The sequence below is a fragment of the Microcaecilia unicolor genome, chromosome 1 (assembly GCF_901765095.1).
Source record: "Microcaecilia unicolor chromosome 1, aMicUni1.1, whole genome shotgun sequence".
NCBI classification, from domain to species: domain Eukaryota; kingdom Metazoa; phylum Chordata; class Amphibia; order Gymnophiona; family Siphonopidae; genus Microcaecilia; species Microcaecilia unicolor.
Genome location: NC_044031.1, coordinates 84,002,223 through 84,027,361, shown reverse-complemented (window position 1 = coordinate 84,027,361; position 25,139 = coordinate 84,002,223). Strand labels below are relative to the sequence as shown.

The 25,139-nt window shown below is 43.2% G+C and overlaps 1 protein-coding gene across 1 annotated transcript in view; it reads left to right on the top strand.

The window, feature by feature from the left end:
• LOC115467117 (la-related protein 4B-like) overlaps positions 1-25,139 on the top strand; it is a 361,916-nt gene that overhangs the window by 78,959 nt on the left and 257,818 nt on the right. The window contains exon 6 of the mRNA XM_030198824.1: positions 23,886-24,022. Within this exon, the coding sequence (XP_030054684.1) occupies positions 23,886-24,022 (137 nt within the window). The remainder of the gene's footprint in view (positions 1-23,885; positions 24,023-25,139) is intronic.

Sequence of the window (25,139 nt, the reverse complement as noted above, 5' to 3'; positions counted from 1 at the left end):
GCCAGGGGTCAGGAGTTTGCCAAGTCTCAGGCCTCGGCTCCTCCAGACAGAGACACTTGGATTCTGGACTCTTTTGGGAGGAAGGTTTTTCAAGTTTCTGCTTATTTCCCACATCCAGGCCTACTTCTCTACACGAACCTATACTTGAAGTCCTTTATGTCCAGTGTGCTCGACTTTTCTAATACCCTCACACTAGAGCAGGTTGCAAAGCTTCACTAGATGGCCAGTGAGCAGAAGGAGTGCTGAAAGATCTGGCTAGGGGCAGTAATGATTCTTTTGATAATTGTGTCCCGGCTCTCTGCTTTAGGGGTGTAAATGCAGGTTTCTGAATTCTAACCTGTAGTTCAGGAGAGGCTGGTAAATGTCCCTGCCTAGGCGATAATCTTTTTGATGATAAGGTGGAAGAGGTTGCTGACCTCATCAAAAAGCATACTGATACCATCAAGTCCTGTCTTGACCTCCTCCTCCTGCATTCTCCACATGCCAGAGGTTTTCAAGAGGGTATTGGAGAGGTTCCTATTACTCTCAAAGGCATAGGATTATTTCTTTTGCTTGCCCACACTAGGCCCAGTACTCCTGTCCTCGGCAGCAGCAGACCCAAAAACTTAGCAAGCTCCCTCAGATGCCATGATGTCTTTTTTTGTGTGTGTTTTAGTTCGCTTTTGTGTATTCGCTTCTGTTGTGTATTATTTGCTGCTGCTGTACTTTGAAAACCTTTAATAAAAATATGGAAAAAAAAAAAAAGAAATGGGCTTTTGACTGGCTCCAGGAGAGCGTAGCTGCAATGAAAGTGTCAATCCTGGGTGACCTATTGGTGGGAGGGAGACTAAATTTTTCCAGGAAAGGTGGCCCCTTGTAACCTTAGACCAGTGGGTTCTACAAATAGTCCGGGCAGAGCAAACCTCCAAATTGCTCACCAGTAGTGACGTTCTTCAGCTCTCAGCACAGGGAAGTGCTCACAGAGGAACTCTCCTCCCTTCTCAAGGCCCATGAGGTCGAGGTCAAGCCCTTTCCACCAGGGGATGAAGGGAAGGGATTCTATTCCAATTACTTTTTTGTGCCCAAGAAAATGTTTTTTGTGGGGGGTGGACATAGGGTTGTCCCATCCTAGACTAAGGGCCCTGGACAAAGAAAAGTTCAGGATTTCCCTGGGCTCCCGTCTTCCCATGATTCAGAAAAACAGTTGGCTATGCTCTCTGGATTTAAAGGATGCTTACACTCACGAATCACAGGAGTTATCTCTGGTTTTGAGTAGAGAAACACCACTACCAGTACCATGTCCTACTGTTTGGCCTCATGTCCACTCCCAGAGTTTCACGGAATGCCTCGCCGTAGTTTCAGCATCACTGTGCAAACTAGGGGTGTATGTTGCCTTACTTGGATGGTTGGCTGTTCAACAGTACGTCAAAAGAAGGAGCTCAAGAGTCTATGCAGAGAATATTCAGGTGTTGGAGCTACACAAAACCACATGAACAGTGAACACTCTGTGCTAAAAAGTGTTGTCAACAGCAACCCAAACAGCACCAAGTCATATAAATAAGAGAATGAAATGAACACATGCAGATGACAGGAAGAGACTGACCTCAGTAACTGTGCTGAAAGACCTCTCCAATCTTTCTGCATTTGGTTCCTTTTTCTTTCATTGGTCAACTTAAAAAGAACTCCCGTACTTTTTCTGTGTGTTTTATACAGCATGTGACAATACGCTCGTTAATTATGAAACTTCAATTTCCTTAACTTTACGGTGCTACCATAACATTTGTGAACAAGTGCCTCATAGAGCAAAAAAACAAGCACTTATCCTGGTACACCCATACAATATAAAACACACAGAAAATTATGGAAGTTTAAGTTGACCACTGAAAGAAAAAGGAATCATAAGAACGTGAGTAGCCATACTGGGTCAGACCAATGGTCCATCTAGCCCAGTATCCTGTTTACAACAGAGGCCAAGCCAGGTTATAAGTATCTGGCAGAAACCCAGATCATGGCAACATTCCATGCTACAAATCCCAGGGCAAGCAGTTGCTTCCCCATGTCTATCTCAATAGCAGATTATGGACTTTTCCTCCAGGAATTTGTCCAAACCTTTTTTTTAAACCCAGATAATGCTAACCTTAGTTAACTACATCCTCCGGCAAAGAGTTCCAGATCTTAACTATTCGTTGAGTGAAAAAATATTTCCTCCTATTTGTTTTAAAAGTATTTCCATGTAACTTCCTTGAGTGTCCCCTAGTATTTCTGCTTTTGTAATGAGTAAAAAATCGCTTTCCTTCTACTACTTCTACACCACTCAGGATTTTGTAGACTTCAATCGGCACCCTGACATAATAGACCATGACAAAAAAAAAAACCCGACAAAACAGACGAAACCAAAAAAGACCATGACAAATCCCCCCCCCCCCCCCCCCCCCAAAAAAAAAAAAAACAAACAAACCCCAAGACAAAATACTCTACACAAAACAGGGCAGGGAAACCTCCTTAATCAAGCTGGATTATCTTGTCAAGCAGATTTATGATTCTCACTAGATACCAAGTGTGGATAGTGAAGTCAAGCCGTAGGCAGGTGCCAGGACTTTCAAGTGACAAGCCGTGGACTTTCTTAGTAAATCTATTTCATCAGGCCCTTTTGTCAGGAGTCTATTTTGTCAGGGACTTTTATGTCTGGAACTTTTTTTGTTTGGAACTTTTTTGTCTGGTTTCTTTTGATAGGGTGCCACTTCAATCATACCTCCTTTCATCAGTCTCTTTTCCAAGCTGAAGAACCCTAACCTCTCTAGCCTTTCCTCGTACGAAAGGAGTTCCATTCCCTTTATCATTTTGGTTGCTCTTCTTTGAACCTTTTCTAATTCCGCTATATCTTTTTTTTGAGATATGGCAACCAGAACTGAATGCAATACTCAAGGTGCGGTTGCACCATGAAGCGATACAGAGGCATTATAGTATTTTTGTTCTTATTCACCATCCCTTTCCTAATAATTCCTAGCTTTGTTTGCTTTTTTGTCCGCTGCCGCAGCACACTGAGCAGAAGATATCAGCATGTTATCTACAACGACACCTAGATCTTGTTTTTGAGTGCTGACCCCAAAGGTGGACCCTATCATCAGGTAACTATGATTCGGATTATTCTTGCCGTTATGCATCACCTTGCATTTGTCCACATTAAATTTCATTTACCATTTGGATGCCCAGTCTTCCAATTTCCTAAGGTCTTCCTGCAATATTTCAGTCCTCATGTATTTTAACAACCTTGAATAGTTTTGTATCATCTGCAAATGTAATCACCTCACTCATTGTTCTGATTTCCATATCATGTATAAATATGTTTAATAGCACCGCTCCCAGTACTTATCCCTGCAGCACTCCACCCTTCTCCTTTGAGAGAAATGACCATTTAACCGTACCCTCTGTTTTTTGTCTAATAACCAGTTCCTAATCCACACCAGAACCTTGTCTCCTATCCTATGGCTCTTCAATTTTCTCAGGAGTCTCTCATGAGGAACTTTATTAAAAGCTTTCTGAAAATCTAGATACACTATATCAACTGGCTCACTTTTATGCACATGTTTATTCACACCTTTGAAGAAATGAAGCAAATTGGTGAGGCAAGACTTCCTTTGGCTGAATCCATGCTCACTCTGTTCCATTAAACCATATTTGTCTATGTGTTCTGTAATTTTATTCTTTGTTATAGTTTCCACTATTTTGCCCGGCACTGACGTCAGGCTTACCAGTCTGTAATTTCCTGGATCACCCCTGGAACCCTTTTTAAAAATCAGCATCACGTTGACCACCCTCCAATCTTCAGGTACTGCAGACAGTTTTAACGACAGGTTACATATTACTGATAGCAGATCAGCAATTTCATGCTTGAGTTCTTTGAGTACCCTTGGATGTATGCCATCCAGTCCAGGTGATTTACTACTGTTTTAGCTCAGTACATCTTCCAGGTTTACTGAGATTTCTTTCTGCTCCTCATCATCACCCTTGAAAACCATTTCCGATATGGACAGATCTCTTACATCTTCTTCCATAAAGACCGAAGCAAAGAATTAATTCAGTTTCTCCACTATGGCCTTGTCCTCCTTGAGCGCCCTGTTTGCTTCTTCATGATCTAACGGTTCCACAGATTCCCTCACAGGCTTTCTGTTTCTGATGTACCTGAAAAAATTTGTGAGTTTGACTCTGCAGCAATTTTCTCTTCTTATTCTCTTTTAGACTTCTTTATTAATGCTTTGCATCTGACTTGCCAGTGCTTATGTTGCTTCTTATTTTCTTCATTTGGGTCCTTTTTCCATTCTTTGAAGAAAAATCTTTTGGCTGCACTAGCCTTTTACTTCACCTTTTAACCATGCTGGCTGTTTTCTCTTTTTTCCACCTTTGCAAATACGTGGAATTCATCTAGTCTGGGCTTCCAAGATGTTATTTTTGAATAACGTCCACGCCTAATTTAGTGTTCTAAGCTTAGCAGCGGATCCTTTTATTTTCTTCATTTTATTATAGTTGCCCTTTGAAAATTAAATTTAGTGTTCTAAGCTTAGCAGCGGATCCTTTTATTTTCTTCATTTTATTATAGTTGCCCTTTGAAAATTAAATGCAACTCTAGTACATTCCATTGCGGGTTCATCCCAGATAGCTCAAACTTGATCATGTTATAATCATTGAAAGTTTGAAGTGAGGTCTTTCAGCACAGTTAGTGAATTCTCTTTCTCCCTCTTGTTTTCTTACTTATGCAACTGGTACTGTTTGGGTGGTTGTTGACTTCGTTATAAACTAACCCAAGTCCTGTCACTTCCAGCTCAATGTTTAGAGTACATAGAAGCCCTGCTAGTCATGGTAGAAGCTCGAGCCTACATGCTTCTGGCTCAGGCAGATGCCCTTGTAGTCATCACTATGCAGGTTCAGAGCAGCCAGCAAGTCATGACTTGGCAGATACTGAGATTTTATAGGCCACATGGCCTTCACTGTGCACGTCACTACCATGTCTTGGCTTAATTTGAGGGGCACCCAATGGATCCATCCAACCTGGGGTGGGGAGTTCATGTAAATAGGCTTCACACTCAGGAACTTTGGTCTCCTCAGGAGACCAAGTTTCACATCAGTGGAGGAGTAGTCTAGTGGTTAGTGCAGTGAACTTAGATCCTGGGGAACTTGGTTCGATTTCCACTGCAACTCCTTGTGACTCTGAGCTAGTCACTTAACCCTTCATTGCCCCAAGTACAAAATAAGTACCTGTATATAATATGTAAACCACGTTGTAATCACAGAAAGGCGGTATATCAAGTCCCATCTCTCTCTCCCTATCAACCTTCTAGATCTGTGGGCAATGTGGAATGCTCTAAAGGTTTTCAGAGATCGGCTGCTGAACCAAATCATTCTAATTCATATGGACCACCAGGTTGCAATTTTTATATGTTAAGCAGGAGGTTACAGTTTCCTACCCCTTGTGTCAGGAAGTGGTTGGGATGTGACAGGGGCCCACATGCGGTGAGCTATATATCTGGTTGGAGAACAGAACAGTCTGGCATACTGCATGAGTGGTTTCAACATGAGCATTGCCTGCAAGGTCATCTGATTGTGGAGCACCCCCTCGGTGGATCGTTTTGCCACTCATCTCAAGATATCCCTCAGCTCTGCTCCAAACTCTGGTCACATGACAGACTTGCACTGGATGCCTTTCCTACTACATTGGAGGGAAGGATCTCTTGTATACATATCCTTCAGTTCCTCTTATAGGAAAACTCTGCTGAAACTTAAGCAGGACTAGAGGACCATGATCTTTGTAGTGCCTTATTGGCCGAGGTTCATGTTTTTCCCTCTTTTTCTGATCTTCACGACCTGGAATTTGCATCTCTGCAACTGCCTGAGAATGTTTCCAAAGTCCTGTTGGCTTCCAGAAAAGATTCCACCAAGAGGTGTTATACTTTTAAGGCCTTTCACTTGTCCTATATAAAACCTGCTTGAATACCTTCTGCTTCTCTCTGAGTCTGATTTGAAAACCAGCTATGTAAGTGTTCACCTCTGTGAAATTGGTGCTTATCACCGTGTAGGGGGTAAACCCATCACTGTACTGCCTCTAGTTCGCTTTATGAGAGGTTTGTTGACAAAGCCCCGCCTCAACCTCCCACATTGTCATGGGACCTCAACATTTCCTCATCCTTTTGAGCCACTTGATTCTTGTCATCTGAAGTACCTGACCTGGAAGGTCATGTGTTTATTGGTGGTCACTTCAGCTTGTAAAATCATTGAGCTTCAGGCCCTAGTAGCTGATCCACCTTCCACAAGATTTCACCATAATAGAGTAGTCCTCTGCAATCATCCTAAATTCCTTCCTAAGGTGGTGGTAGAGTTCCATCTTAGTCATCCTGCTAGCAGTTTTACTAAAACCTCATGCCATCCTGGTGAAATTGCACAGCACACATTGGACTGCAAGCGAACCTTGGCTTATCTGGAGCAGACAAAAGCCTATAGGCAGTCCACCCAGCTGACTCTGGAGGTTTGTCATGACTCATAATGTCAGATCAGTGGCCGTGGTGGTAGCCCACTTGATAGCCTTATTCAGGAGATTTGAAGAGCTACAACGTGGTCTTCTATCCACGCATTCACATCTCAGTGCCTGGAGAAGCTGCCCTACGTGACAGCTGGTTTGGTCAGACTGTCCTGCAGAATTTTGTTTGGTGACTAGAATCCAACTGCAGCCTCCTATACCCATTTTTGTTCTGTTCCTGGCTGCACATCCATAACAGTTTGTATGTAGTTTCAGGTAGATTGTTTATTCTGTTCCAGGCTGCACCTCCACAATAGTTTGTATGTAGTTTCAGGTAGATTGGTTTTGGCTGGCCTTGTAGTTGCAAGTCCCTATTGTTCTTGCATTGTTTTCGGTGAGCCTGGTAGCTAGGGATTCCCAGTTGTAAGAATTAATGTACTATTTGTCCTTGGAGAAAGCAAAGTTACTCACCTGTAGCAGGTGTTATCCAAGGACAGCAGGACATGTGTTCTTACATCCATCCTTCCTCCCTTAGGAGTTAAATTCTTTATGCTGCGGTATATACTAGTGATCCTGAGCAGGAAGGCACTTGTGCATACACAGTGGGTTGCTGCCAAAAATCTCTTAAAGCTATAGAGCGCTGGGTAGCATCCGCACAGGTGCTCTGTTGACATGACATTACCCAATTGTAAGAAGACATGTCCTGCTGTCCTCGGAGAACATTTGCTACAGGTGAATAACTTTGCTGTGTGTGCTTATTTGATATCTGGTTAAAAAGGAATTTTGAATATCCACTCATCTGTTGGCTGTTAAGGCAGAATTAAGAAATTGACATTTTGTTGGAGGTTTATAATAATTTATTCACTTAAAGTTCACCTGTTCAAGGCAGATAAAATCACATCCATAATAATAATAGAACCAAATAAAAACAAAATACAGCAAACCTATATTCACATAACAGGGCTCCTCATTTCTTTTTTCCATATGTACAGAACTTTATTACTACCCTCCCCATAACTGACCTTAATTGAAGCCAAATGCTATGAACATCTCCACAGTTAATACCAGATGCAACCACAATTTTGCCTTGAAGGTCTTCATCTTGGTCAACTTCCTAACTGTAATAGGCAGGAAATTCCACTCCATACAGCCCATAGTAGAGAAAAGAAAGTTTACAAACCGCCAATTCATCTATGATTATGAAATAGCACATCCTGTTAAAAAGCGTTATGAATTATAAGCAGAATTTTGAATCAAATCCGATATGCCACTGGCAGCTGGTGCAGTTTAGCCAGCTAGGGCATAATATGAGGGCAGCACAACACTCCCCCATCAATAAGGGTGCAGCGATATTCTGAATCAAAGGCAAGAAATGCATAAGAACATAAGAATAGCTATACTGGGTCAGATCATGGTCCATCTAACCCAGTATCCTATTTCCAACAGTGGCCAATCCAGGTCACACGTACATGGCAGATATCCAGTTAATAGTAACATTTCATGCTACCACTCCCAGGGCAAACAGTGGCTTCCCCCATGTCCATCTCAATAATAGACTATGGACTTTTCCTCCAGGACCTTTCCAAACCTTATTTAAACCTAGATATGCTAACTGCTGTTACCACATTCTCCTTCAGCGACTTTCACAGCTTAACTATTCTTTGAGTGAAAAATTACTTTTAAAACAAAAAGGAGGAAATATTTCCATGTGATTTCATCGTGTTTCCCCTGGTCTTTGCACTTAAAATTGATTCACTTCTACACAGCTCACCCCCTTGTTTACTAAGCTATTATCTAATGCCGACACGGCCCTTTTACTTTGAATGGGATGTGTCGGCATTGTCGCGTGGCTTAGTACACGTGGGGGGGGGGGGGGGTCAAGATTTTATAGACGTCAATCATATCCCCCCTCAGCTGTCTCTTCTCCATGCTGAAGAGCCCTAACCTCTTAAACCTTTCCTCATGTGAGAGGAATTCCATCCTCTCTATCATTTTGGTCGATCTTCTTTGAACCTTTTCTAATTCTGCTATATCTTTTTTGAGATACGGCAACCAGAATTGAATGCAATACTCAAGGTGAAGTCACACCGTGGAGTGATAGAGACATTATAATAATGTTGGTCATATTTTGCATCTCTTTCCTAATAATTCGTTTTGCTTTTTTGGCTGTTGCTGCCGTCACATACTGGGCAGAATATTTCAGCATATTGTCTACAATGACACCTAGATCTGTTTCTTGAGTGCTGACTTCTAAGGTGGACCCTAGCATCAGTTAACTGATTCAGATTATTCTTCCCAATGTGCATCACTTTGCATTTGTCCACATTAAATTTCATCAGCCATTTGAATGCCCAGTCTGCCAGTTTTCTAAGGTCTTACTGCAATTTTTCACAATCCGCTTGTGTTTTGACAACTTTTGAATAGTTTTGTCTCATCTGCAAATTTAATCACCTCACTCCATCTTTTCATTTTCCAGATGATTTATAAATATGTTAAATAGCATCAGTCCCAGTACATATCCCTGTGGCACTGCACTATTCAATGTTACTTAAAGTTACTTAAGATGGCCGACATGTAAGGAGCTCCGGAACGAGCTCCGAGAACCCGAGGAAGAGGACCTGCCTGAGCCATCCAAGACCTCCAACGACTGAACTGGAATGGACCAGAGTTGAGGGGGAGCCGACTGGTGAAACACCGGTGGAACGGGAAGATTGCTATGCTCTAGCCCGAGCAAACGATCCGGGGCGAACCGCAGCCGTCGGCCTACCTCGTGGTTGCGGCGGGTCCCGACTGGACGAGGCCAGGCCGCGCAGGGATCGGCCAACTTCACCATCCAACGACCTCGTGGGAGACCGGTGCGGGTCTGGCCACCCTGGTCCGAGTCGAGGTGCTGAATCCGACTGGTAAGGTACCGGCGGACCGGGAAGATCTTGCTGAGGCTCCAGCCCGAGCGATCTAGGGAGAGCTGCGGCCGTCGGCCTACCTTGTGGATACGGCGGGCTCCGACTGGACGAGGCCTAGCCGTGCCGGAATTGGCCGAACTTGCCAGCTGATGACCTTCGCGGGAGACCGTTGCGAGTCCGACCACCCGGGTCCGTGTCAGAGTGCTGAGGAAAGCCCTCGGAGATTCGCGCGTGCCCGGAAGGGGCGTGACGTGAGGAGACACTGGATCGATCCGAAGTGGAGGAGTGCTGCATGATCGGCCACGCACGGGATCGCAAGCCCTAAACGAGAACTGCCAGGGGACCGCCCGAACGTGGCGTTCCAGTGCGGGAGAACTCGAGCCAAGTACCCAGGGAATTTTGTTGCTGTTGAGCTGCTTGCGACCTTGCTGCTTGCGCACTCTCAGGATGCACGCCATCCTGATCCTTCACTTTGGGTGCTCTGGGATGAAGGTCACGCGGAGACCCGAAGGAAACTATTGCTGCTAGGCTACCAACGAAGATTGCTGCTGCTGAGACCCTGCTTGGGCACTGCTTCAGCGACCCAGAGCGCACTTGCAGTTTGTCTGTTTTTGTCTATTTGCCTGTTTGCATGCTTGCTCTGCCTGAATGCCATGTAAGATCACAGTGATAAATGAAGTTCATATTCTTATTGATCTAATCATTGACCTAGGTATCGCTGCTCTGCTCTCTATTTGTAGGGCATTGCTTTATTTGTGGGGTACTGCTTCAGCGACCCAGAGCACACTTGCAATTTATTTGTTCTTGTCTATATGCCGTCTTGCATCCTTGCTCTGCCTGAATGCCATGTAAGGTCACAATGTTAGGTAAAGTTCATATTCTTACTGATCTAACTATTGACCTAGCTCATATTCTAACCGATCTAATTATCACTATATGCCTAATGCACGCTCATGCTGTTCTAATTAGTGCTGCAGCAAAACAGAACTAGCTTGCTCCACTTGAGGACATTGATCACAATGCAATAGACTCTATCTGCCTGTTTAATTGCAAGATCTGCTTGCTGCTCTGCCTGAGCGTAAAGTAAAGCTCATATTGTTAGATATTGTTATATTTTACATGTCTCAATTGCACTGCTTTTAGCGCCTACTTATAATTGTTTCTAAATGTATTGCTTTTAATGCCTGATTATAACTGTTTCTAATTGCATTGCATTATAAATATGAACACTAACAAGCTACTGATAATAATCTACCTCATTCCCATAATCTACCACGCATGGACCACACCCCCAACCACAACAACAACCCAACCACACCAACTCTATGTACAACCTACTAACAACTCACCAGACCAACAATACAATAACCAACCTAAAGAACCCCCCCCCACATACGAACACCACCAACAGAAAGAGAAAAAAAAAAACGACAAATCCAACCGCCGAGGAAACAGACAATTAATAAAAATAAACACATCTAACCTCCTTACAGAACCATACCGCTCAATCCGAATAGGATACATCAACGCTAGATCAGCAGTAAGCAACTCAGTAGACATACTAGACTGGATCACCACAGAGAATCTAGACCTTTTATTCATCATGGAAACATGGTTCCACAGCCCTACAGACCCCGCCATCATAGAGACATGCCCACTGGAATACAAAATCACCCACTGGACAAGAAATGGAAAAAGAGGTGGCGGAATAGCCATAATTTACAAATCCGAGTTCACCATCACAACCACTGGCGAATCCACCTCACCACAACTCGAAATCGCCTTGACAAAAATCACTCATCCAAACCTACAAGGACACCTCAACGCAATCCTATTCTACAGACCACCAGGAAAATGGAAATACTCCCAAACGCAACTTATGGACTTCATCTCAAACACGTGTCTCTGCCTCAAACATCCTCATAATAGGAGATATTAACCTACACCTCGAAGACGACACCTCAACAGGCACACAAGAATGCAAAGAATTCCTAAAACTGTGGGATTTACACACACCTAACACTCAACCAACACACGTAAAGGGACACACACTAGACATCATTACACACAAATTTGACTCAGACTCAACTCTCTTACTTACAGACACAAGATGGACACCCACACCATGGACAGACCAGCATAAAGCATAAGTCTCCCTCCACTGGCGAAAAATGCACAAAAACGCAGTCAACAAACATGAACGGACAACATACACCACGAGAGGAAAAATAGACCCCACAACATTCTGGCAATAGGTCTACCAAAATGAATGGTCAACAAATACAGACACCATCCAATTCCTCCAAGAATGGGATGACATATGCAAAACAACATTAGACGCAATTGCCCCAATCCAAACCAAAACATCACATAGGAAAAAATCAAATCCATGGTTCACCGAAGAGCTGAAAAAATTCAAAACACAAGTCAGAAAGCTAGAATGCGCATGGAACAAAAAGAAAGATGAACACACACTGAATGCCTGGAAATCACTTCGGAGGAAATACAAATATACCATAAAACAGATTAAAAGACTACACTACAAAACAATGATTGGACCAAACTACAAAGACACACACAAACTCTTCTACCTTGTAAATAAATTTCTAGACACCACACCAGTTACAAACAATAGCAAAGATACACCAGGGGTCGACAACCTCGCGAAATACTTCAAGAAAAAAAATTATACAATTACGACTGAAAATACCCACCAGCCCTATTGAATACGCCACACTCCTAAACTACCTAGACCCAGAAGACGGAATGTACCTAGCAGACAGAATCTGGACCGAATTCGAATTACTGTCAGAGGACCTCATCTCTAAAACGCTCAAAAGATTCGCCAAATCCCATTGCAAACTAGATATCTGCCCAAACAACCTCATGAAATCAGCTCCTCAACAATTCATAATAGACCTAACGAACCACGTGAATTTCATGCTACAAAATGGACTTTTCCCAAAGGAAAAAGGAAAATTTTACTCACCCCAATACCCAAAGACACACAGAAAAACGCAAGCGAAATAACTAACTACAGACCAGTAGCATCTATACCACTAATAACCAAAATAACCGAAGGGATGGTAACCAAACAACTCACAAATTATCTCAACAAGTTCTCAATACTGCATGATACCCAATCAGGATTCCGGTCAAATCATAGCACAGAAACAGTACTAATTACCCTAATGACCAAATTCAAACAAATGATTGCTACCGGCACCAACATACTCCTCTTACAATTTGACATGTCAAGTGCCTTTGATATGGTTGACCACGGAATCCTATTACACATACTTGAATATTTTGGCATCGGAGGCAATGTCCTAAACTGGGTCAAGGGGTTCCTAACCTTGCGCTCATATCAAGTCACATCAAATTCAACTACGTCTGCTGCATGGACACCTGAATGTGGAGTACCGCAGGGATCCCCCCTCTCGCCAGCTATTTTCAACCTAATGATGATCCCCTTGGCAAAACTTCTATCAAATCATAACCTTAACCCTTACATATACGCAGATGATGTAACGATATATATTCCTTTCAAACAAGACATTAACGAAATCAACCAAAGTCTACACATCATGAATACCTGTGCAGATGCATTCCGATTGAAACTGAATGCAGAAAAAACTCAATGCCTCATACTTACTTCCCAATACAACACAAATAAATTTACCGCTATTAACACACCTAAACTACATCTGCCAATCTCCAAAACTTTAAAAATCCTTGGAGTCACTATCGACCGCCACCTAACACTTGAGACTCACGCGAACAACACAACCAAAAAGATGTTCTACTCCATGTGGAAACTGAAAAGAATAAGACCATTCTTTCCAAGATCTGTCTTCCGCAGCCTAGTGCAATCACTCGTACTCAGTCATCTGGACTACTGTAACTCACTATACGCAGGCTGCAAAGAACAAATACTGAGGAAACTTCAAACAGCCCAGAATACAGCAGCCAGACTCATCTTCGGAAAACCAAAATACGAAAGTGCAAAACCCTTACGTCAGAAACTGCACTGGCTCCCACTCAAGGAACGTATCGCCTTTAAAGTATGCACCTTAGTCCACAAAATCATTCACGGTGAAGCCCCTGCATACATGTCTGATTTAATAGACCTGCCACCCAGAAACGCTAAAAGATCATCCCGATCTTTCCTCAATCTCCACTTCCCTAACTGCAAAGGCATAAAATACAAAGTACTGCATGCATCAACCTTCTCTTATATGAGCACGCAACTCTGGAATACACTACCACGCAACCTGAAAACGATCTACGAATTAACCGACTTCCACAAACGATTGAAGAGATCTCTTTGAGAAAATTTATTGCAAGGATCAAAACACATGAAGTCCATACACACTAATAGAAATGCATCAATACACTCTCTTCTGAATTCTCTTACCCCGTATTTTCACCACAATTAAAACTCCACCCACATATAAAATTGTTATACCCTTATGTTCTCTTGCTATTGTTCTATCGCCCTATCTTCTCCCCATTGTAACATTCCATTGTTACTACGCCCCAAACGATGTTTTGACTTGACTTGTCTTCCCATAACTCCTCACAATGTAATCCATAATCGTACTGTAACACATTGTATTTCCATCATTCACAATGTATTGTAAGCCACACTGAGCCCGCAAATAGGTGGGAAAATGTGGAATACAAATGCAATAAATAAAATAAAATAAATATTCACCCTTCTCCAGTGAGAATAATGGCCATTTAACCCTACCCTCTGTTTCTGTACAATTCCTAATCCAGAGAATGACATTGCCTCCTATTCCATGCCTTTTTAATTTTCTTGGGGGTCTCTCATGAGGAACTTTATAAAAAACGTTCTGAAAATATAGGTATACTACATCAGCTGGCTCACCTTTATCCACATTTGTGGGTTTTTAAATTTTTTTTTTAATGTCTTTTAGTTGTAAAACATTTTTATTGATGAAAAATTAGCCAATACACACAAATCCAGTGTCCAGGGTAATACCAGTTGTATATCATCCCTACAGAGTAATGACAATGCCAAATGTCATCAGATTTTAACATAAACATCTCCCCCCCCCTAATTTCCTATCCCCCCCTTAGTCCTCTCCCTATCCCTAAACAGTAATAAACAACCCCCCCACCCCACAATACAATCCCAAGCATTAATAATAGAATTGATCAAGTAATGAGGAACCTGGACTGTTAAAGTTCTTTGCCCTATAGAATTTCATTAAATCTCCACACCAACCCCTCTCCACTCTGTCTCCCCCACCCCCCCCACTCCAAGTAAGGAACAGATTATATTTTAGTCTGGTTTATTCTATAGTGTCATCTGATTCAAAATTAAACTATGTGCCGGTCCTGACAAGGATTGAACATAGGGTTTCCAAACAGCCCCCAATTCTTTTTTCGATTTGCCATGTGACAAGCATCACGGGCGTCCAATAATACTAGAATATGTCGTGCATTTCTCTATTGTCAGAAAGAGGGTGGTGTGCCCTGTGTCCAATTTTGCAATATACATTGCTTACCTATAATGCTAGCTTTATATATCAGAAGTCGTTCTGTCCACCGAAGGGAATCCTCCTCCCCATGTACCCCAATAAAATATCCTTAGGGGAAATATTTATGTATCAACTGACCACAATAACCCTTAGCCCAATACAGGGAGAAGTCCATAAAGCATGGAAGAGTGACGGATCTGCAATAACACATTTGAGACATTTGGGTTCCAATAGGCACCCAGCATAAAAGGCCTGTTTGGTGGAAAAGTACAATCTAGTGATTATTCTAAATTGGATTTCTCTATGTTGAGCACTATATAATGTTGAAGGAATAAGTACATAAGTAGTGCCATACTGGGAAAGACCAAAGGTCCATCTAGCCCAGCATCCTGTCACCGACAGTGGCCAATCCAGGTCAAGGGCACCTGGCACGCTCCCCAAACGTAAAAACATTCCAGACAAGTTATACCTAAAAATGCGGAATTTTTCCAAGTCCATTTAATAGCGGTCTATGGACTTGTCCTTTAGGAATCTATCTAACCCCTTTTTAAACTCCGTCAAGCTAACCGCCCGTACCACGTTCTCCGGCAATGAATTCCAGAGTCTAATTACACGTTGGGTGAAGAAAAATTTTCTCCGATTCGTTTTAAATTTACCACACTGTAGCTTCAACTCATGCCCTCTAGTCCTAGTATTTTTGGATAGCGTGAACAGTCGCTTCACATCCACCCGATCCATTCCACTCATTATTTTATACACTTCTATCATATCTCCCCTCAGCCGTCTCTTCTCCAAGCTGAAAAGCCCTAGCCTTCTCAGCCTCTCTTCATAGGAAAGTCGTCCCATCCCCACTATCATTTTCGTCGCCCTTCGCTGTACCTTTTCCAATTCTACTATATCTTTTTTGAGATACGGAGACCAGTACTGAACACAATACTCCAGGTGCGGTCGCACCATGGAGCGATACAACGGCATTATAACATCCGCACACCTGGACTCCATACCCTTCCTAATAACACCCAACATTCTATTCGCTTTCCTAGCCGCAGCAGCACACTGAGCAGAAGGTTTCAGCGTATCATCGACGACGACACCCAGATCCCTTTCTTGATCCGTAACTCCTAACGCGGAACCTTGCAAGACGTAGCTATAATTCGGGTTCCTCTTACCCACATGCATCACTTTGCACTTGTCAACATTGAACTTCATCTGCCACTTGCACGCCCATTCTCCCAGTCTCGCAAGGTCCTCCTGTAATCGTTCACATTCCTCCTGCGACTTGACGACCCTGAATAATTTTGTGTCATCGGCGAATTTAATTACCTCACTAGTTATTCCCATCTCTAGGTCATTTATAAATACATTAAAAAGCAACGGACCCAGCACAGACCCCTGCGGGACCCCACTAACTACCCTCCTCCACTGAGAATACTGGCCACGCAATCCTACTCTCTGCTTCCTATCTTTCAACCAGTTCTTAATCCATAATAATACCCTACCTCCGATTCCATGACTCTGCAATTTCTTCAGGAGTCTTTCGTGCGGCACTTTGTCAAACGCCTTCTGAAAATCCAGATATACAATATCAACCGGCTCCCCATTGTCCACATGTTTGCTTACCCCCTCAAAAAAATGCATTAGATTGGTGAGGCAAGACTTCCCTTCACTAAATCCGTGCTGACTTTGTCTCATCAGTCCATGTTTTTGTATATGCTCTGCAATTTTATTCTTAATAATAGCCTCCACCATCTTGCCTGGCACCGACGTCAGACTCACCGGTCTATAATTTCCCGGATCTCCTCTGGAACCTTTCTTAAAAATCGGAGTAACATTGGCTACCCTCCAGTCTTCCGGTATTACACTCGATTTTAGGGACAGATTGCATATTTCTAACAGTAGCTCCGCAAGTTCATTTTTTAGTTCTATTAATACTCTGGGATGAATACCATCAGGTCCCGGTGATTTACTACTCTTCAGCTTGCTGAACTGACCCATTACATCCTCCAAGGTTACAGAGAATTTGTTTAGTTTCTCCGACTCCCCCGCTTCAAATATTCTTTCCGGCACCGGTGTCCCCCCCAAATCCTCCTCGGTGAAGACCGAAGCAAAGAATTCATTTAATTTCTCCGCTACGGCTTTGTCCTCCTTGATCGCCCCTTTAACACCATTTTCGTCCAGCGGCCCAACCGACTCTTTGGCCGGTTTCCTGCTTTTAATGTATCTAAAAAAGTTTTTACTATGTATTTTTGCTTCCAACGCTAATTTCTTCTCAAAGTCCTTTTTTGCCCTCCTTATCTCCGCTTTGCATTTGGCTTGGCATTCCTTATGATCTATCCTGTTACTTTCAGTTGGTTCTCTTCTCCACTTTCTGAAGGATTGTTTTTTGGCTCTAATGATTTCCTTTATCTTACTGTTTAGCCACGCCGGCTGACGTTTAGTCTTTTTTCCCTTTTTTCTAATACGTGGAATATATTTGTCCTGAACCTCCAGGATGGTGTTTTTAAACAGCATCCACGCCTGATGCAAGTTTTTTACTCTGCGAGCTGCTCCTTTCAGTCTTTTTTTCACCATTTTTCTCATCTGTAAAAATTGTTGAATATCCCCCTGTCGAATCTCCATCCCCATATCTGTTGTCCATTTCTGGGCCAAATCGGCTTGAGTCTTAATGTGGGGACGCTATTGTTATTGCTTTACATAAGTTAGAGACTGTAGTCTGCGCACTGCCCGAGAGAAGAAAGAATTGCTCTGAGAGCCAGTACAGCCCCCTGGAACAATTATGATGTCTGAGATGAGTAACTTAGGGTTAAGGCTTGTAAATATGCAAAAAGATCCAAATGACTTCCTCCCACGTTAAGTCGCAACATCTCCCAAGTTTTCACTTCCCCAGTGTCTTGCAAAAGATCTGCCAAATAGACCACCCCTTTCCATGCCCAGTGGTGGAAAAATCCCCTTCTGCAGTCTAGGGCCAAAGTCTGAGTTTCCTATAAAGGGGTAGGGGTATCATGTCCATACAATAAGAATTCTCATGCAGCACTGTAAGCAAATAATGGCAGGTGAGTCTCACAGAATGTAAAAGGATATGCCTCTGCCATTGTTTAGGAACATTACTTGCTACATGCAACAGAAAGTGTGGGTGATATGGTCGCAATAGGTTTCGTTCCAGTCCCCAAGTTGTATAATCCTTGGATCCCATTACCCAGTCCGCCATGTGTCTAAGCAAACACGCCCAGTTATATAAGCTTATATTAGGTAGCCCCAAGCCTCCCAATTTCATCCACCATATCGCTGCTCCAATTTGAGTTTAGGATTTTTACCTCCCCAGCAAAAATGTGCGAGAAGCATCCTAAGTAATTTAATATCTCGTTGTAAAATACATAGCAGCATAAGGAATGTTTTCCGATTCTGAAAATCCCAGTTTTTGAATACCGCGGACCCCTGATGCAGGAATCGAAACCTTGGCCAAAGTTGAGCCGTGGTTACTGGGTGACCTGCAAGATAAGTGTTTTCTTATATTTGAACTAACAGCTTTTTCAAGAGTTAGTTAAAGTATAAATAGGAGGTTTTTACAGCCTATGATGAATGTGTTGACCTCCCTGAAGTTGATTATCATATTAACAACGGAGGGTTCCAACGTTTATATGAGGCTTTTCCCCCTTAAACCTATTCTATCCCATTGTCTTATGTAGATATCCAATGTTTTTGATGTATCTATGAGAGTACATACAACCACAGGGGGAATATGATCATACCATAAAGGCTTATTTTGCTACATAGCGACAAAGGTAAGTTATGCCAATGAGTCAGCTGTAGTCTAGTATACTGCAGGAGCCATTCCATATTGCTCTTATATAAAGATCTAGGATCAGCAGTTAATATTATACCCAAGTATGTAAATTCCTCATAGCCCACTTCAGAGGAAACTCCTCCCAGCCATCGGTGTCTTAAGTTCTGGGTTGGTAGGCAAGCCCTCTGACTTTTGCATATTTAGCTTAAATCCTGAGAAGGACCTATATTCAGCAAAGTTTTCTAGCAGCACTGGTAAGGACTGGGCTGGGGAGGCTAAATGTACCAGAAGATAATCAGCAAAAGCTTATTTTAAAGTTATATGCCCCCATTGTAACTCCAGTGATTTGTGGGTTCCCAATAATCTCCTTAATTAATGGGTCTAATGATAAGGCAAATAATGGAATAAAGGGCAGCCATGACGAGTTCCCCGTCTAAGGTCGAAACCCTGTCCTTGGACCCCTTCTTTTTTCAATCTACACCTCTTCCCTGGGCTCCCTAATCTCCTCTCATGGTTTCCAATATCATCTTTATGCTGATGACACCCAGCTTTATCTCTCCACACCAGACATCACTGCGGAAACCCAGGCCAAAGTATCGGCCTGCTTATCCGACATTGCTGCCTGGATGTCCAACCGCCACTTGAAACTGAACATGGTCAAGACTGAGCTTATTGTCTTCCCTCCCAAACCCACTTCTCCTCTCCCTCCACTCTCTATCTCAGTTGATAACACCCTCATCGTCCCCGTCTCATCTGCCCGCAACCTCGGAGTCATCTTCGACTCCTCCCTCTCCTTCTCTGCGCATATCCAGCAGATAGCCAAGACCTGTCGCTTCTTCCTCTATAACATTAGCAAAATTCGCCCTTTCCTCTCTGAGCACACCACCCAAACTCTCATCCACTCTCTCATTACCTCTCACCTTGACTACTGCAACCTACTCCTCACCGGCCTCCCACTTTGCCATCTATCCCCCCTTCAGTCCATTCAGAACTCTGCTGCACGCCTTATCTTCCGCCTGGACCGATATACTCGTATCACTCCTCTCCTCAGGTCACTTCACTTGCGTCCGATCAGGTACCGCATACAGTTCAAGCTTCTCCTATTAACCTACAAATGCACTCTGAAAACCTGTTTTGGGGGAATTAAGGTTCAGATTTTCCCTGATGTAGCGAAATCTACCCAACAAAGAAGGAAAGCTTTCCTTGCGTTAAAATAAAAACATCTGATATAGGAGGGAACTTCTTCTTGGCATTTCCATGTAAATGCATTGTTAAATTGGGTCAGATTAAATACACCTTTTATTCACCTGAACACCTTAAATCATTTCTTGATTCAAGGCAGCAGTAACGATATAAATATAACGTGGGAATGTTAAGCCACTATCTTTTTTTTTTTTTTTTTTTTTTCCTAATTTTGTTAATAAATACTTGTTTTATATCCTCTCTAAATTCCACCGACCCCTCTCTCACCTTAATGTGGTCTAATGAAGCAAAAAAATTTGTTATAGGAATTTGATAGAATACGATTTGTATATCTGTATAATTGTACGATATTTCCTTAAATGTTGTTTAATTTCCTCTTATGAATCATGGCTGTATTTCAATAACAAGTATTTTCTTGTTGTAATGTTTAAAATTAATAAACAAATTTAATAATAACCTACAAATGCACTCGATCTGCAGCCCCTCCTTACCTCTCTACCCTCATCTCCCCTTACGTACGTTCCCGTAACCTCCGCTCTCAAGACAAATCCCTACTTTCAGTATCCTTGACCGCCAACTCCAGGCTCCGCCCTTTCTGCCTCGCCTCACCCCATGCCTGGAATAAACTCCCTGAGCCCATACGCCAGGCCCCCTCCCTGCCCATCTTCAAAGCCTTGCTCAAAGCCCACCTCTTCAATGTCGCCTTCGGCACCTAACCACCATACTTCTATTCAGGAAATCTAGACTGCCCCAACTCGACATTTCGCCCATTAGATTGTAAGCTCTTTTGAGCAGGGACTGTCCTTTTTGTTAAACTGTACAGCGCTACGTAACCCTAGTAGCGCTCTAGAAATGTTTAGTAGTAGGTGTTGAGTATATGCCATTCACCAGTACGCTGGCTGTAGGATCCCTGTTTAAGGTGTGTATTGCTCATTCGAAAAGTCCCTCAATGCCATAAGTATGCATCACTCCAAATAAAAGCTCCCAATTGACTGTCAAATGCTTTTTCAGCATCAAAGCTGATCAGTAATGAGTCCTGATTTATATTGCGTACCCACTCCAAAGATGCTAAAATAGTCCTAATGTTTTTCACCACTTGTCTCCCTTTGATGAATCCCATCTGAGGGTCTGCTATGACAGATGGCAATACCCCAGCCAAGCGATTTGCTAAGATCGTTGCAAATAATTTTGCCTCATAGCTAATTAAAGATATGGATCTGTATGATACTGGATTGACAGGGTCTTTCCCAGGTTTAAGAAAGACCATGATATCTGCTATGCGTAAAAATGAGGGCAAACTACAGTTTTCAAGGGAGGCATTAAAGAAGGCTGCTAATGGATCTTTAATGTCTGCTACTAAGAGTTTATAAAACTCCACTCTAAATCCATCAGGGCCTGGTGCTTTGCAAAGCGCGCTTCTCCCCACCACCCAGTGTATTTCTTCGGGATCGATTGGTCTATTCAGAGATGCTGTCTGTGCCTCTGAAAGTTTCTGCAAATCTAGGCTGCCTAAATAAGTATTAGGATCCAAAGTAGCATGAGGATCTGACTCGTACAGTTGGGCATAATAGCTATGAAAGACCTGCTGAATATCGTTATCTGTATGCACCACCTGTCCCGATGGTTGATGAAGCAAGAGAATCCTCTGCATGCCCTGCTTGTGCTGTACCAATCTGGCAAGGAGCTGGCCTTTCTTATTGCCATACTTATAGAATTGATATTTAAAGTTATGACCCGGTAGAGGTGAGCCTCTGTGCCCCGACTGAGCACGGCAGAGATGGAGTGACACCGCACTCGGTCAGGCAGCCAGACAACCCCTTGCTTCACCTGGGAAGCGACCACCGTTCACCGGGAGTTGAGCCCCCAGCTGCAGGCGGCCACCAGGACTTCAGGAACCGGCGGGGTTGCACAGCCGCTGACCAGTTCCGGGTTCCAGGGTCGTCGTCCCCCCTCCCTCCCGAGTTCCAGGGTCATCGTCCCCTCCTCCCTCCCTCCCGTCAGAGTTCCAGGGTCATCCCCCCTCCGAGTTCCAGGGTCGTCCCCCTCCCTCCCTTCCGAGTTCCAGGGTCGTCCGTCCCCCTCCTTCCCCTCCCTTCCGAGTTCCAAGGTCCCTCCCTCCCGGTTTTTAAAAGTCATCTTCACTTACCAAGTCAGGGTTACGGCGGCGGGCAGCAGCAGCGGTAAAACACGTGCAGGCTTGGCCTCTTTCTTTCTCAGCTGTGGTCCCGCCCTTGCGGAAACAGGAAATGAGGACGGAACCACAGCTGAGAGAGAGAAAAGGGCCGAGGCTGCATGTGTTTTACCTCTGCTGCCAGCCGCCGTAACCCTGACTTGGTAAGTGAAGATGACTTTTAAACATTGGAGGGAGGGAGCCTGAAACTCGGACGGAGGGAGGAAGGGAGGGACGACGACCCTGGAACTGGGAGGGAGGGAGGGAGCCTGAAACACGGAGGGAGGGAGGGACCCTGAAACTCTGCCTGGCAACTATGCTGTGTCCCCTTCCCCCTCAGTCTTCAGCCATCGACGTCATAACGTTATGACGCGAGGGCGGGACAGTGAGACAGATGGTTACAGGCAGCACGAACCACCTACGAACCCTTCAGTGCCACGGGAGTCAGCTTCAGAACGGAGGTGGAAATTATTATATTGGATACTAAGCTCTAAAAAATAAATGAAGTAAAGAGTAATTTTCTAAGCTATCTTAACGACTGTAAGTATTTTACTTATTGAAATGGCTTTTAGAAAATTATCCTCCCTGTGTGCATGAAAATCTAGGTGCATAGTTAGTACCTCTATATGCCTAATGGTTCCTGCTTTGAGAGATGGTTCCCAGGCACGAGGTTGTTGATGAACTTCCATTTCTCCGAGGACAAGCAGGCTGCTTGTTCTTACTGATGGGTGACGTCCACAGCAGCCCCCGATGACCGGAAAATCTTCCTAGCATCAGAAGTTTGCTAGAGCCTTTGAGCGCGCAGCCATCTACTTCCCGCCCGTCGCGCGAGAGTAGATATGTGTGCAAGTAGTTTTCTTGCAAATTTTTAACTTTGAAAATTGTTAGAAAGTACCATGAACGTCCCACTAATAGGATCAGAATAATCTTTCTCTTCTAACAGTATTTGTGATACCTCAGAGTTAATTGTAACAGATACTTTGCTTAATTTTTATGCAGAGTAAAAAGAAACGGGCCAGACAGAGTAAAAGGGCTTTTAATAAATGTAATCAATAGAAATCAAACAAAATAAAACATGGAAAAGAAAATAAGATGATACCTTTTTTATTGGACATAACCTAATACATTTCTTGATTAGCTTTTGAAGGTTGTCCTTCTTTGTCAGATCGGAAATAAGCAAATGTGGTAGCAAATAGTATATATAAGAGAAACATCAAAGCATTACTTTGACAGTCTGACAGAGTGGGAGGGTGGGGGTATGCATGGGGACATCAAAGCATTTCATTGATATTCTAACAGGATGGGTGTTGGTAGGTGAGAGGAGGGTAATAAACAGAGAAATAAACAGAGAAATACAGCTTTATGGTTTATAATGGGTTAGAAAACCCAGATCCTTAAGTCCTGTTTATTTCCGATCTGACGAAGAAGGGCAACCTTCGAAAGCTAATCAAGAAATGTATTAAGTTATGTCCAATAAAAAAGGTATCATCTTATTTTCTTTTCCATGTTTTATTTTGTTTGATTCCTATTGATAACCTTTAAGAGTGGACTAACACGGCTACCACACCTCTCTACTTAATAAATGTAAGGAAGTGATGTTACAGAAAAAGCTGAAATGTTAAATGATATATTCTGCTGAAAGGTCAAAACAAAGGTATTTCTTTTTATAAATGCTTGCATTTTACTATTAAAGCTTAAGTGCTGCATATTGGATATAGTGGATTCTCTATCGTACATATATTTAAGATTTAGGAATGGATATTCATGTGTGTTATGTTAGTTTGTTTACTAGAATAATGAATATCCGTTTTCTTTCCTCCTTCAACAGAGAGAATCTCGCCAGTGATATGTATCTTATATCTCAGATGGACAGTGATCAATATGTGCCAATATTGACAGTAGCAAACCTCGACCATGTTAAGAAGCTCAGTACTGATATGAACTTGATTGTTGACGTGCTGAGATGTAAGTAAATTGTGATAACTGATTTTTAGTTTGTGCCAAACACACATTACTTTTCCTTTTCATCTGGCTAGACTTGCCCATATCAGAGTTGTGTTCCTTCCCAGCAGTAGAAGTACAGATACTGGACTACTCCAATGACATTACTGGTATAATAGCAGATGTAGGCTGAAATTCCTCAGTATCTCTCTACCTCCATCATATGGTATAGGTTGGACTAGTGCAGTAGGTTAGTGTCTGTAGACCTGAATCTCAGGGGCATACTTCTTAGCCTTCATCTCTCAAGGTTGAGTTTTGGAGGCCTTGGTTCCTGGGGTCTGGGCCTCTGTCCATACCCTGGTCGATCTAGGAGGTTTTGGAACTCCATATCCCTGAGCTTGGTCCACGGGCTTCAGTTCAAGAGAGGCAAACTGATGATGGTTCTGGTGGGTCCCCAGTTGGTGGAGGGGTTGTCAGTTTCCTCCCTTTGCTCAGGTTCCCTAGTACAGAGTCTTAGACAGAAAAATAAAATCTGTAGTTGTATCTGGCTTACTTTATTCCCTCAGCCTTTGCTGGGGTAATAAAATTATTCAAAAATAAAAAAGCACAGAGTAGCTAACAGCCTTATGTAGGATTGGCAGAGATTGCAGCAAGAGCCCTGGTGAAGAGAGCTGACACTGGTTCTGTTGGGGTGAGTGCGAGTCCAGGAGCGCTTTGAGGGAGAGGTATGCGGTGGTTACCATGTGGTGTACTGTGCTGGTAGGGAGAGAGTGCAGGGCAAGTAGGTGCCAGTGGCTTAGTGCAGCCTGTTCCTTTTGCCCCATTTGTGATGAGGAAATGTCTCTGCTCTTTCAGATTTAGTGGATACCTCTGCAGGGGATCTGACTTCAGATTCCTGACCCTGTGTTTGGTCTGGCAACCACTGAACTCTTGGCTTTGTCAGGAACAGCAGCCGTCATGGTGCCAGCCTGCCAGAGTGCAGGAAGTAAGAGCACTGACCCCAGTAATGTGAAGAGGTGCTTGTAGAAGGCCCCTTGCGCATGGATGAGGCTTCCTCCTCGTGATCTGCAAAGGAAGTGCCCTGGGGCCTGAATATGTTCACAGGATTTTGAAGGAGGGACTAACTCCAATGAAGGGCCTT